The 15,629-nt window shown below is 42.1% G+C and overlaps 1 protein-coding gene across 2 annotated transcripts in view; it reads right to left on the reverse strand.

The window, feature by feature from the left end:
- BRF1 (BRF1 RNA polymerase III transcription initiation factor subunit) overlaps window positions 1-15,629 on the reverse strand; it is a 175,936-nt gene that overhangs the window by 124,652 nt on the left and 35,655 nt on the right. For both annotated transcript variants that reach the window (XM_067295078.1, XM_013940837.2), the window contains exon 3: window positions 5,342-5,515. In XM_067295078.1, coding sequence (XP_067151179.1) covers window positions 5,342-5,515 — 174 coding nt within the window. The remainder of the gene's footprint in view (window positions 1-5,341; window positions 5,516-15,629) is intronic.

Consider the following 15,629-nt stretch of genomic DNA (forward strand, 5'->3'; position numbering starts at 1 on the left):
AAAGATTGTTGGAGACCTAATTTTTCATTTCTAATAAAAAAGGAAGCCATGCCCTTTTCCTTGCAAAGATAGACCTTGAAGTGTTAGCAGGGAAACAAAGAATGTATCCATCAAAGGCTCTCATGGTGAGATTATACAAAGCCTCCCAAGACAGTGTGGGAAGCCAACAGAGCTCGCAAACGCTCCAAAGGAAATTAGCTGAACTTTGCTTGCAAATTCCAAAAATGGAGACTGGTTCAGTAGCTGGTACCTAATCTAGGATTACAAAGACCCAAGTTCAATTCCTTACTCCATCACAGATTTTCTGGGTAGCTTTGGATGTATCCCTTAACTTCAGTTCTGCACCTGGAAAATGAAGATAAATACTCTCAACTTCCCCTTACTGTGACATGAAAATAAACACATTAAACCGGGAGGCAGTCAAATAGCTTGGCAATAGAGCACAAGCACTGCAGACAGATAGGAAATCCACATGGAAATAACAAAGTCCTGCCCCATTCGACAAGGAGATGCCCATTTTTTTTCCCAAACCCTTCTTGCCTGACAAGAGCCCGTCATGTCTTCCTGATCCTTCTTCAAGCCAAAGAGAGGTTCATGGAGTGCAGAAAGCAGAGGAAAAGTATCCTACACCTTCCAAATCAGTGCAAGTTCACACATAACAGAAACCAAGGGAACCAGACTTTCTCCTGCTCACCACCCTCAAATTCAGAGGCTACTTCTCCTATACCATTCGCAGAGAGGTTCCTCCAAGAACAGTTCAGAAGAGAGGCCTGACTTAGGTGCAGGAGGAGCCCGTCTCCTCCCTCTGACAACCCAAAAACCCTCTGAAGACCAGCTGAATGACCAGGACGACCAAACTCAGGGGCGTCCAGCTGCGGGCTGCCCTGGCCATGGGCGCGGGGAAGGCGGCAGAGCGCAGTCACCACCCCAGTGCCCTGGCAGAAGCGCGGGGCTCCCACGTGCACCCAGGCTCATCAGCCTTGCTGCTGCAGGGGGAGAAACCCGCCCCGAGCTTAGCTCCGCAGGCAAACACGGGCATATTTACACAAGATAGCCGGTGAGGGAACTTTGTGAGGACTCTTCTCATGTGGAAAAGGTTTTGTTTACTAAGCGCTAATAAGACAGGATTTGGTTCACAACTAAGGGCACATTTTTCAGAGAGCTTTAAAGAAAAAAAAAAGGGGGGGGAGGGGGTGGGGACAGGAGACAAAAGACATTTGCCATGTAAAACGTCACTGATTAAAAAAAAAGTGATAGGGTGGAAAATATTACAAACAAAACCGTGTACAGTTTTGTTGGTTTTTTTATTAAAAAAAAAAAAGTCACGTATAGCAAAAACGGTTAAAAACAGAATGAAATGTGCCTTGATTAAAACAAACTGATCTCCCCCCTGGAAAATACTACCCGAGCCTCTCCTTGTTTCGGCGCGACCCCCAGGGCAGCCCCAGGTTACACGCTAATCCCCAAGTCAGTCAAAACCTGCGCCCGACTCCTCCAAAGCGCTCGCTCTCGGGAACGGCAGTCCCAGCTCAAAAGCTCTTTGTTTCCATTCAATCATACGTAGGGGTGGAAAAGCTGTTCAAAACATTAAAGAGAAACAACTGCGGTCTGTTACTATTCCAAGAAACAAATTGCGAGCCAGATCCTGCAACGTACGGAGAGTTCGCAACGCCAGCTAATGTCAGATGTCACTGGAAACACTCGGGATCGCTCCAAACTGGACCCTGCGAGTAGGACAGCCAATTCTGTCAAGCTTGACTTAAAATTGTTACTTTTTCCATATGTATTTTGCAGTATGTCTTCATTGCTGACACTAAGAATATAAATACATTTTATAAAGAGAATAATATTAAAGTTTTCACCGGTAGTTCATCAAAAGGATAAAACACCTCCCAAATTTAGCTGATAGCTAATAAGCCATTTTCCCTTTAAAACATGGAACGCTGCCAAGTTGTATAAACAAGGTGAGTAAAAGAAAAGCCACGTTAAAGTTACTGCCTTGTGGGTTTGTGTCAAATAAGCTGATAAAAAACAAACTGATGTAAAATGATTTCAGATCTCGGATATAGTCCTAAACTTTCCAAAGAACTATAAATAAAAGCTGTACTTCAGCTACACTTTTATGTTCTCTTTAAGTTATAAAACTTTTTTCAGGTAAAAAAGTATTTTTATTACTTAAGTAATACTTTGCATTTTTATATCAATTAAACAATACATAAGAACTAAGGAGAACTTAATGCTTCTCTGTTGCAGACCGAGGTTTATTCAGGGAAAATTCAGACTGTTCCATGAGACTTGGCTAGAATCTTCCTTACATTTTCACAGAGGCTGGCTGGCAACATGTATATTATGAAAAAAAGAAGGATAAGCAGATATCTGCACAAGATAATACATTCCCTCCCTCAAACAGAACTCAATGCAGACAATTAAATCCTGTTCTCCAAACCCTTCCCACTCCTGCAGTTCTGCCATTGGTGAGTACACAACATTTCTTGCCGCTTCAGCCCCTGACTACATCTACATCTGGCTGTACATCCCCAGGCCACAGCTTTGCTCCTTCCACCATAATATTTTTTAAGAAAAATGCTGTCTTCTGTTTTAAAGACTCATCTGTTCCTATCTAACCTCTCTACCCTCTGTGACTCCCACGTCACTCCACTGATTCATTTGGGCAGCCCAAAACCAAGGCACTGCCTCTGCCTTCTGAACATGCTGCCCTTTGAATCTTCTTCCATATCTCTTTCTTCTAAAATATATGCTCTGATCTTCAAAGTCTTAACTTCCTTTTCTAAATTCCTCCCAAATAATTTCTTCATAAAAGTTCTATTGCAACAATGAACACTTTAAACTCTCTAAATCTACTGCTTAGCGGTATTATATAAATCTAAAAATGTTACAAATACCAACACAGTTTGTACAGCATCTCTCTCCTCTCTGCATGCCATTCTCGACTGGTTTCTCCAGAAGACCAAAACCAGCTGGAAAGCTTATCATTGTCCTGAATGTGCAACTTCACTCTTGCTAAAGCCTCCTGTCACTTTGCCATCCTTTACAGGAGCTCTTGCTCTCTCTGGATCACAGGCTTTGGGAGTAAGGCTGCCTCCTATTGCCCATTTGTATAGTGCTAGGCTGGAAACAAATATAACACACCAATAATGATCAGCATAATTAGCCTACGGAGACTTGAGTGTGTTTTAATTTCAGAAGTCAGCAATACACACCTGTGGCTCTCAGTTTTCCAAATTTCTAATGAAAGGGCAAGATACCAGAAGAGGAAGTAATAATTCAATGTTCAGAATCCACAGTTTGGTTTTGGGGGGGGGTTGTTTTGTTTTAAAGCACACTGGACCTGAAATACTAAAAAACACTAATGGCTTTGCAAAGCACAGCCACAACACATCCACCATAACCTGAACTCACTCTCCCAAAGTAAAAAGCTCCTATCTTTAGAGATTTTCAATGCAGCTGAATTCTTAATGCCAACTACAAAACGAAGTTTATTTAACAGATTTAAAAATCAACACTAACAAAAATGAGCCATACAGTCACGCACTACCACTTCCCGATTCCCAGATGGCAAAGTAACCACACAAGAGAAGATGAAGTACTTTGTGATATTAATATAGATGACAGAGACCATCTTCACAGTCTTATTCATACCATACTCCTAGTATTTTATATGTGAAATATCACACAGGAAGTGTTCTCCATTTAAGGAGAAGAAAAAAAGTGGGAAAATAAATTCAGATACTTATAAAGTGTCAACCAGGCCAGTACATGTTGCACATAACAGAGATACGCGCCAAAACACTTCAAAGAAGGATGTGTAAAACAAGCAAAGGACTTTGGGGGTTTGCCGAAGGGTTGGCCACACTTGCTACACAGATGGCTGCTGCACTACAATATACCTACTTGCCTATTACAGCTATATTGCTTCAAATACTTTTTATCACTACCAGTGGGGAAAAGTGGATTTGCATATTATGGCTAGGTTATTATTCCGTAATGTTAAATAATGACTGCAAATAAATTACTTCTAAAAAAATGACATGAGCATAAAAAAATATTGGCAACGCCTGTAATTCAATATTGTCTTTACAGTAATGATAGAGACTTACACTGTTCAAAGTTTACAAAAAGATTTCGCATTAGAAAAAAAAAAGTTTAATAGTAAAGCCTTCCTTTTATAATTCCATTATTCCTGCAAAAACGCCTTTTTAACATGCAAATATAATGACAGCAACATCACAAAGCACCAATTTTAAGATTCCGAATATAGTTTCTGAAACTAAAAAAAAAAATCTCAGATCAGTGAAGAAACTTGAGCTGTCCAACTGCTAAAAGAAATATAGAATGAAATGAAATAAACTTTAAAAAAAAAAATCAGATCAAATAAGATACTGGTGATGCACACATATTGCTTTAAAGAGGAGGAGGAGAACTAATGCAATACACAAGTAATTGGTTGCGTTATCTTGGGTTTGTGATACTAAAACCAAATTCCAGTAATTGAAACACAACATAAATAAAAATATAAACATAAAACAAATAAATTCGGATGTCCATCAGTATCTAAAGCTTACAGGGATGTTAATAAAGTTCTATAATACAAAAATAAGGATGGGCTACAGCAAGGAGTACTCACTGGCAACTTAAACCTGTGTGCAGTTTGATGTTCAGTCACTGATTTCCTGGATGATCTTTGAGCAAATTTATGTAATTTCTTAAAATTATGTAATTTCTTAAATATCTTTTTCCCCAAAACCAAAATGGTAATGATACTGCCCTTCCCACAAGAATTAAAAGAAGGAAATTCATGGAAGGCCTTGATGGAAGGCCTAGTGGAACTCAGATCTGTTCTTTAACGCAGACAGCACAGGAGGCTTCGGGTTAATTTTTGGTGTTTAAAAAAAAAAAAAAATCCCTAGCAAAGAGCAGGAAGAGTACAATTTTTTTTTTACCAGAAAGAAATTAAGACTTTAAAGAAATTACCAACAAGAAATTAAGACCTACTGAGGGGAGGTGGAGTGGAATTAATAGATCCTTGTAAGTAACACTAAGTACTGTACATTTAGAAAGGGAAAAATTTTACTTGAACACAGGAAAAATTCCCACTCACTTCATTATGCAAAATCAGCAGTTATGAAATTACATCCTAAACACTTACCTTTTCAAATTTAGAAAAACAGTCAAACTAAATAGTTGACTTACTAAAAGTAATTATTTTTTTATTATTGCCACTGCAGGAACAGTGCCTCTCCCCCCCTCCCCCCCCAATCAAACAGTTAAGGTGTTTTATCTAGGGGTCCAACTCTCATGTTGCACACATGTGAAAGGATACGAGGAGTTCCTTCTGTCCTACACACCAGGTAGAGACACGCAGCAATTACATGGGTCATCTTTCTCCCCCGGGTTAGGTGCTTGCTCACAGCCATCTTGAAAAAATTAAAGGCGGTATCCAGACAATGCTGATTGAGTTGAAGCTGGTTTCCCAAGTGATGAATCTGACGTTTCCCTAGAAAAATTAACAAGAAAGAAAGAACACTTAACGACTTGGCAATTAACGTGCTTTGAGGGTTTTTTTCTGTCTTTTTTTTTTTTTAAGACAAAACTGAAGGGGGAGTTTTGGTTTTCGTGTCTATGTGAAATACATAAGTTAGAATCTAATATTCAGTCAAGTTTCTGGGAGCTATAAATCCTCAGATCCTCAGGACAAAAAGAAAAAAAAGTCGTCTAGGACTCATTTTGGACTCCCAGTACTCAAACAGACGCAATCCCTGAGCCCTGGAAAATGAAGGTGCACACTTCGGCCCAAGAGAGGGGTCAAAACACAGTCAAGACCTCTCAGGCAAAAGACCCTTCTTCCCCTGCTGAAGATACTTTGAAAATTAGCTCTTGTAGAGATGAATTTCTGAAAACGTCAGATCATGGCATGTTTGACGCTAAGGTGCAAACAAATTAGACATTTTGCTGCAACGCTCCGAGAACCTGTGACGTTTGCAGTGCCTCTAACCACAAACTCAGCCTGTAAGGAAAGGAGCCGTTTTCGGGGCTTCTCTGTGATCGCCGCTGATAGGGAAGCAATTCCTTCCTTTGAACACTCTCACAGCAGAGGTTTCATTTAAGGCTCGGCTGCCAGACTGCGGAGATTAGTTTGCAGCTTCAGGAAAGCAAATGTGCCTTCACCCTAAAAAGAAAAGTACTCCAGATGATTCATAGCAGGAAGCGGTACAGCTGCTAAGACAGATGCTGAAAGCAACGTCCAGCCCATTCTCACAACTCCAGCTACGGAAAAGTCTGTCGAAAAGACAGCTTGAGAGAAAGATGGGGGAAGTCAGGAGGAAAACAAAGTACTGAAGTTCCTCAACACAAGGGGTCAGACAGTACATCAAGAAAAATCCTTTAATTCAATGTGCTGGACAGATGTTTCCAGTGTGTGTTTTTACGGGAAACACTCATCTATTTCTGTTCAGAGATGTTACAAGCAGCTTTGCTGAAGTGGGCATAAAGCTTTCCATGTAGCTTAGCCATCGTTTCTTACAAACAGTGGTGACCGCAAAATATTTACCAGAACACCAGTACATATAAAGACTGTACTTTATTTTATGCAAATTCCTACACAGTCATCATGAACAACATGCTACAGTGTTTAACCTCTGAACAACCTTCAGCCAGCAACACTCTAACCTCAGCTTTAATAAAATGCAACTCCAGAAACCCAACCAGGACCAGTAAAACTCTGGCCAAATAGAAGCTACAAAGCTGTAGCTTCTCCTTTCTGCACAAACGGTAATTAATATGCTCACTAACAAGACCTCCCTAAGGTCACTTTTGGACAATCAAGTATAACACATCCAAATGAGGAATTAATGACAGAGGAAGGATGTGTTTCACCTTCCACAAGAAGTATCAGGACAATAAGCTACTCAAGAATAATCCAAAACCCATTAAGTCAACAGTTATTCCACTAACATCAGCAGGCACTGGACAGGCGCTCATTAGTCTTAAGAGTCTCAAACACAACTGCTGTATTTTTCCAAAATGAAGATACTAATTTGCACTCTCTCCCCTCAATTTTATTTCACACTCCAAAACTTCCTGCCCAAGCCTCCTGTATTCTAAAGCTGGCTCAAGCCTCTTAAGCCTTTAAGAAATAATCAATTTCTTCTCATCTACAGGCAGTAAAAATTCACTTACCCTTGAGTATTAAAATTCAGTTTTGCACAACAGCAGAGAGGCTTTCCTGATCACCACCTTCCCTGAGCAAGTCCACAACAGAGGCCAGTATGGATCATATCAGTGTGGCTAAGGAAAGCAGCTTCTTGCTATCCCTAAAGGTCCCTATTTCCATCCTCCCAAGCTGATCTCTCTGAAGACTCAACCAGCAAGGCACACGGCAGCACTGGATGCAGGGCCTGGTCCAGCAGCAACGCATGGGCAGAGCTGGGGCTGCAGGTGGCACAGGTGATTCCAGGTCTCCCTGTGGCCCATTCTGGGATTGAGACCCCCATCTTCAGTCCACCTCTTGCTTTCCACACAGGGAAAAACAGAGAGGTGTGAACATGCCCAAAGCTTCGCAGGTCCTTACCATGCCTGAGAGCATCCCAGAGTGGTGCAGAAGCCAAGACAGGTGCGGTGCAGCTAGCGAGTGCCATGAGGATGGGACACGTTGCCCATCATGCTGCCCTGCCCTGCACTTTAAGCACAGAGCCTGTGTCTGCCAGAGGCTGTCACAGGCTGCTACACAGCAGTGTGTCGAGCGAGTGAAGAGCTCCCAGCACACGGGGAACATTTCTGCCTTTCAGGACACTGAAGCTGATTTTGCTGCTCTCCTTGTTACAGTTGCCTATACCTAAAGCCAACTCTGGTCTGGCTCTACCAGAGATTTCTGTTCTCTGAGCTTGTTTTTTTTAGAACAGCCATACTGGATCTATCTAGCCCAGTATTCTGGGCCAACAGAACAGATGTGCAGCTCCAAGAGGCCCATCAGAAGCAACCCACTGTCATATGGGGCAAAAAGCAGAAGCTCCTGGGAGAGACAGGCAAGGGGAAGCTCCCCTTTTATACAAAAAGCATCAGCCTGAGGTTCATGACCTCCAAGGAGGCTACTGAAGGCACTTACATCAAAAGTGCCTTTGATTGGTGGTATTCTCCATTCTGGTCATATATTGTCAGGCATGGTAATCAAGATGAAGACATAAAGAACTGCCATCTGTAGAAATTATATGCATTACATGTAGATGTACCATCAGACAGAGACACAACCATGCCTATACACCTCTCTCCCTGGCTTCAGGGAGATCCAGAGCAGAAATACTGCAACAGTGACAGCAGTATCCCTCCTAAATAAGCCAGTCCAATTCATTGTCCTCAGAGTCACAAAGTCTGCTGACACCAAGCAGAGATTTCAAAAGTTTTAAAAGCACAATGCAGACAATATTTACAAGTAAAGCTTCTGTAAAAACATAGAAAGAGCAGTGGCTCCCATGTCAAGAAGAGTTGCATGCACTCCTGGATGCTTCTTGGACTACTGGGGGAACTGGTATATGGGGCCAGCCCAGCCTGACAGGATAGTGGGACCAGGATGCTGCAGGTCATCAAGCAAAAAGAGGTGATAAGGTAGCCTGCCACACCATCAGCACAGCAGCAGCTCATGTGGGTCCTGGGCCTGAGGAAGGAAGGATGGGCTCCAAACCAAGGTTTCTGCTCCCAAAACTTCCAGGAAGCAGCCCTGTGCCAGAAACACGCAGAGGAAGCAATGGTTGAGGGCTAAGGCAAGGACAGGGACGAGAGCTGTCACCTGTTCATCAGTGACAGCCACATGTGTTGTAGTGATGCCACAAGGAAGAACAACAGGGAAGAGAAATAAACCTTGGTATCGTCTCCTGCCTCGTGCTCCAAACCTCAAGGATGGAGGTGGGGGCAGGCAACAGGACTCCAAACAGGCTCTGCTGGAGGAGCTGCTGCTGATGGGGGAAAAGCAAGTAAGGCAGGCTCTTCCCCCTCCTTCCTCCCACTCTCATGACCACAGCCCATGACCACTGTCTGCCTTAGACATTAAAAGACCATACCTCCTCCTCTCCCTCCCTCCAGAAAATAAAAAGAGAGTGAGAACAGGGCAAGCATATGCAAATTTCTCCTCCAGCAGCCTCCAGGGCTATCCCTAGAAGGAGGCCTTCTTTCTCCCGTTCTCATACAAGGCTCCACACCTCGGAGAGCATTTAGGAAACAAAGAACATCTGGCAGGGGGAGGAGGGGGGAACACTGAGGAAGATATTTTAAATTAGGTTATTAGGTTCCTTCATAAGCAATCTTTCCCACCGAGCCGGTCCCATTCCCAAGTTACTGTTAGTATTCTCTGCATACCTAACCTTTTCTAATCTTCAAATGTAGAAACATAATTCATCATAATCCATCCTAGGTAAACAGTATGCTTTTAAGTAATATATGCTTTTATAGCTGAGCTTTTCATCCAGCATCAATACTTAAAAATGCAGTTACTTCAGAGGTGGCCAGTCATTGTCTACAGACAAATATCAAAAGAGTTCTGAGAGCACAAAATGGTATTAGTCCACTTTGGAAATGCTGTTTCATTGAACGTTTTACTCAACCTTCAGCAGACCAATGAAGGCTTTATTTCGGAGTGCTAGTGCTCCCTCGAGCTGCTTTGTGGTATCATGTCAATCATACAATTCACGTGAAAATAAGACGATTATGATACTGTCACTGATCCTCAAAACGAATAGCTTCACTCGACATAGGACAGGAAGAAGAATCTTAGAAATGGTGTATTGTCTCAAAAATTAATTTGCTTTCGCCCTCATTTCTTACAATAGAGGCAGAAATCTACTGCTTATAGCATCATTTAAAATAAATATTTTTGTTCTGCACCCAATCTCCTATTTATTAAAGAAAGATCAAAAGACTTTTTTCTCTTGAATTTGATGTGACAAACACACCTACTTTCTGGTATCTTATGTAACATAACAAATCGGTAGGAAAAGTTAGCAATAGCAACCAGGTTTTTAGATTTCTACATAGGGAACATGAAACATCTGTATTCCTTCAGGTTCTTTCACAGATTCAAGAAGCATCTCCATTCAAAAGGTAACGGCAGAAAAAAAAATAAAAAATGTTACCAGCTAAATTGTCCTCATCCCAGTCAGGTGACAACTAAAAGAATATAGCTTTGTGATTCCAGGCTTTTCTGCCAGTCTCATCAACTTGACATTTCCAGAACTGAAAAATGTGTCTCTGTAATATTTTATTTAATTATAAATACAGCAATTTAATCTGTTCGCATCTGAAAAGCAGATGCTCATATGCACAGAACTTGGACATATGAAAATAATTTACCAAAATAAATTCTCTATCCACTGTTCCAGCTACCATCGACAAAGACGGAGATCAAATACCCATTTCGCACTGCCAGTCCTCCACACTAAAAGCCCTTATACCTGCGCAATGGTACCCACAAGCCTGCTAAGCTTTTGGGTATCTCTTACATCAGCCACTGCTCCTCCAGCAAGATGGTCAACTTGGGGAGGAACTGAAGAGCAGCTGCAAGCTACAGGGTTCAGAAGATAAGCAATCCCCTCCAGCAGACCTACAATGCTCCATTATGTCTATCAGCCTTTGAAAGCACTTCTACTCCCACTGCTCCTTGCAAGCTGGGTGGCATTTTATAACCTTCCATTTGCTGTTTATCTCCCGATTTTCTTTATGGTTTGTTCTAGACTACCAGCACAGTTTCAATCAGCTCGAACTGCTGGCTGATGCCCATTCTGCCAGTTTGACCATATGGTCCCAGTGTGCAGTTAGCCGGTCAAGCTATCTGCAAGAATGCAACATGCCTTAAGATCTCAGCCAAAACAGCAGGAATATCCATCGTTACAATGCAATTTATTAGCAATCTGCTCAACTCAGTATTCACCAGATTACATTGCAGTGTTGGGAACTCAAACGCACTGATCTGCTCTACTGGATGGAAAAGAAAAGAACTGCCAGACATTTAAGCCATGTCTTGCTCTGGGTTATAAAGCAAAACTCAAGACAACAAATTCCTGACTCTCTCATCCATTTTATCCAGCAGAATGATTGGGGCTGGGGGGAAGGTTCGGGGAGATTATCCATTAACAATCTGCAACTATGATCTCAAGATCTGTGATCCACAGCTCCTTGGCCAGAAAACAGTAATGCAAATTAAACCTGCTTTGTCCTTCGGGCAATGGCATATTATAACTTGAGCTGTATTACTCCTTTGAGCAATACAGAATAATATGAAAGAATAGCATCATGTGGAACAGGCAGAAAAAGAGCCACCACATATCACATCCACCCTGGCAGTGTTTTAGCAACTTATTTATTTCTGAACTGCTAAGCAAGAGTAGAATATGTAAGGAAAATAAACAACAGGGGTTTAAAAAAAAAAATTGTCCCTCAGTAGATGCAGCCTTTTCATACTGGCAGCTTGTAATAATAGTTTCCTTTCTTGGGTCTTACAGGTCTTTGACAGATGCTGTGATTTTCCTACCAAAAGAAATACAGTCTTTAAGGTCAAAGCTTACACTTCATGCTCCCCTTGCAATTTAGTGATGGCATTAAAGTGGTGACCTAGTATCTTTGGGAAGAGGACTGGGAATGGTGTTCTTCCAAAGCAACTACTTCAGCAAGGATATTAAAATCCCCTCCCCCCCACCATTATAAAATGGCAAAAATATTTTCTGTTAAAAGAGAGAAAAAAAAATAGAAACTACAGAAATTTTGTGAAATACATACCAGGCAATCCTCTTTATTTCTCAAGGGCACACACAAAACACGCGAGCTTGTACTTCTGCTAGCAACACAAAATCAAGTTCCCAGGCTACCAAGCAGCAAAGTTTATCACGCTCCTGAATCTGAATCTGCACCTAGAAACAAAAGGCCCTTCTCTGTATTTCAGTTTTCAGTTCCAAGTCTGCTAAAGAAGTGTTTCCATCAAACTATTCCCAGCATGCTGAAATAAAACACTATCATCTTCCCAACTGATGCCAAGCTCAATGCTTTGGACTGGCATGTAAGACTTGAATTGACAAGTTCAGATAGGACAACTGAATTCTACTATCATTTTATTTCAGAAAATTCCCATCCTTTTTAATGGAGAAAATGGTGGTTATTACAAAACAACATGTGTGAGCTAGAAATCACTGTCACAAAAATAGATTTGAAGTAAAAATTTGGTAATATTAAGTGCTTACACAAGAGGCAGTTGATAGCAAAACTGCAGCTTACATTATTATAGAAGCAAAATAGAAAAAAGGGGGAAATCAGGCCCATTCTTTACAAGCAATTTTCTTTTTTTATAGCCTGGTTACTACAGAAACATCTTGTTCTTTCCCACCATTCAAGAGGAATCATACCTTTTTTTGGATTGCTTGAAAGTCAGCAATGTCAAGCAGCTATAGCTCTATATTAGTCTCACCTGGCTTCTGCTGGCTCATCTGCAGCTCTTCCCACAGACAAAGACCATTAGCAACGCTGCTATTTCCAAGTAGCACATTTCAGTATGAAGCCTAAGTTTCCGAGGAAATAGTACACAGCCAGAGCTTACATGAACAGTTATCGCAATGCTAAAAATGCATCATTGAAATCGGGGCATACAGATTTTCCCCCCTTCTGCAATTTGCTCCAGGGCCACTGGGAACTAACAGTAGCTGAATCGAGCAAAGGAGTCGTGTTAACAGCACTAATCCTTCCCGCAAAGTTATGGTAACAAACACTATATCCTATTAAAGGAAATGTTTTGGATGATGTTTACTTGGGAATTCATTGGCAGAATATGAATTATTTTATTGACTGAATTTTATGTGCAGATTTTATTCTGTGTTTGGTTTTTCATTCCTTTTATTTTCTCTCTTTGAGGAAGCTCACCGACAGAACAGCTTTTATAGCCATCTTTATGCGTGGGCATCCCTGGTGCTTTGTCCTATCTTTCAGTTCCAGCAAGTCGCAGCTCAAAGCGACTTGAATTGAATGAATTTCCTGCTCTTTGCTCCATGCCACGCTTCCATCTAGGTTATTTGTATTACAAATAAGCAAAACAAACAAACCAAACCACAACGGGGACAGTGCGGGAACATCAGTACAGCTTCGCGCATGAAGGCTGGTCCCAGAAGCCTAATCAGCATCAGAGTCCCATGATCAAAGACAAGAAACCATTTAAAGACCAAATAATGTCAGGGGAGGAAGGAAGGAAACCTGAGCATTGACTGCGTATTTCCAGCAACACACACGATACCGTAAGTGAGAAGCAGCTTTATCTCTGTGAGCTTATAATGAACAGTATTATAACAGTAATATAACAGTATTATAACCCAATGAACAGTAATGGGAATAACATAGTAGGGCATCACAGCAGTGCTGACCTGGCATAATAACCACCTTTTATTTTATTAAGGATAGCTAAGAATTATCCCCAGCAACACCTAATTGCCTATAAGGAAAGTAGTTAACAGATGCTGGCCTCATTCCCACGCTCTGCCCAACTTCAGCCTAACCCCCAAATCCCCACCGTCGAACCGTGGCTGTGCCGAGGGTCCCCAGAGCTGCGGTTCCCCCATGCGCCGTGTGCCAGGCACCGGGCCAAGCCGCCGGCAGCGAGCGAGCGCACTCGGCCCCGCTCCGACAGAGGCATCCTTTTGCCTAGGTCGCCCGGCAGACCTGCTTTGGAGGCCGCCCAAAGACAGGCTGCTGCGGTCTGCTCGGCAGTGTAAAACAGCTCCTGGCCTTTCCCCTCCCCTGGGACATTCCACCAGCCGTGCCGGCACTACTGTTTATGGCATTGCGCAGAAAATCAAACCGGTGAGCTGATCCACCTTAAAAATAACACCGGGAAACAAAAAAGAGACTTAATCCAGACCTGTTTACTGAAGGCTTGATGCCCCCACTTTATCTTCTTAGGGCCAAAACCAGCCTATCCCAGAGCGCAAACCTGTATTCAATGTCCTTGCCTGCTGACAGCAACCAAACCCATCCACTGCACCTCCCAAGGGAACGCCCCATTACCAGGTGAGCCTCACTCCTTCTCCTGCTAAAGCCCTTCCATTGCATGTCAAACGTTCATTCATTCAGCTAAAAATAACCCGCATGAATCTCTAATATTAATGACTGCAAGGAAGAGTCCTGCTTGTGGTCACCACCCCAAGCACTTTTTAAATATTCGATACTAAACTACTTTTCTTTCACCTAGAAAATCTTCTGTTGACATCTCTCTCCCAGAACTTATCTGTACTTCTTTAAGTATTCATTTGCTCAAAATTTGTTGCAAGTCCTTGCATTGCACTAATGTCAAAACAGGCCTGCAAAGTGCCCACGTAACTTCCCCCACCTGCCTCCTCAAACGCTTTTTGCCATTTTCCAATTATAACATATCACTCCCACATGGACAGACTCTTTTAAATATTGCAACTGGCCATTTGAATTAATTTGCCTTACAATTCTATAGGCATATACTTGGCATAGTAAGTGGTTCCTCTGATTCTTTGCATTCAGTTCCTGAAATGCTGCTGCCTGCGCCGGTGGTGCTTCTGCAATTGCATTCCCATTAGCCACCTAACCGCTGCCCCGAGTTCAACAACAGCCAACAGCTGAAGTCAAACTGCTTATTATGGGGCTGCCCCCAAACTACTGCTAATCTCTGCCCTATCATCCTTAGACAGCGGCTTGCTGCTTTTATCCTTGCTTACTTTTCTTAATAGAGCTAAAGAACTTTTTGCTAATAAAATTTTTACTAAAGATTACTTCTCTTCACTGCTGGCATCAATCAGGAGTTGGAAAACCACAGCCAATGCTGACATTAAGGAAAAACAAAACCCAAAAAGCTGGTCTGTTGATTTACTAATATCTGAAGGTATGGTATCACGACTGTTTTAAGTCAAGCCAAAGCCCAAGCTGTTGCTGAAAGCAGTGTTCCCACCTCCAGCACTACATTTACTCAGCCGCATGCTGATACAGATAAGGGAACTCGCTCTGCTGCAAATCAGCCCGACCAACAAAAAGTTAAATTTTCATTTGGACCAGTTCCCTCATATAACTCAAACAGCTTCCCAAACACTAATGCTGGCAGAAGGTGGCCGGGGCGAGGAGAAATGCTGTCAGCAGCAGCGTACACGTGGATCGACTTAAGGCAAATGTGAGACTACAGCCTAAATGGGTCAAAGAGAAAAGCACACACTCCACCTCGGCTGCTTCCTGCTTCTCTGCTCCCAGCCCTCGCTGCTCTTCTCAGACAAGGGTGCTTACATAAAAGCCTTACTTATCACAGCTTAAATAAATGCTAACGTGTTCATTAGTTGTCTGTATATTGAAATGCTTCAGGTAGTTTAAGATTAATTTCAAAAGCAAGAAAATACAGGGGTTTTTTTTTAATTCCTAAAGTTTTGTCAACTGAATTTTCTTCTCACCTAAGAGTTGTCCTGTTTCAGAGTTGGAACAGCTGAAAGGCTGCACTACTAGCAACAACTGTGAACACAGGCATCATTAATATAATGTGATGTAGCCCTTACCTGTCTGCTGTTAAGGGGATTAGAAAGAAAAATTTTAAATACCAGGAAGTTTAACACAGAGGTAGCTATTGAGCATGCAAGACTTTC

Source organism: Apteryx mantelli, chromosome 4 (genome assembly GCF_036417845.1).
Source record: "Apteryx mantelli isolate bAptMan1 chromosome 4, bAptMan1.hap1, whole genome shotgun sequence".
Classification (NCBI taxonomy): domain Eukaryota; kingdom Metazoa; phylum Chordata; class Aves; order Apterygiformes; family Apterygidae; genus Apteryx; species Apteryx mantelli.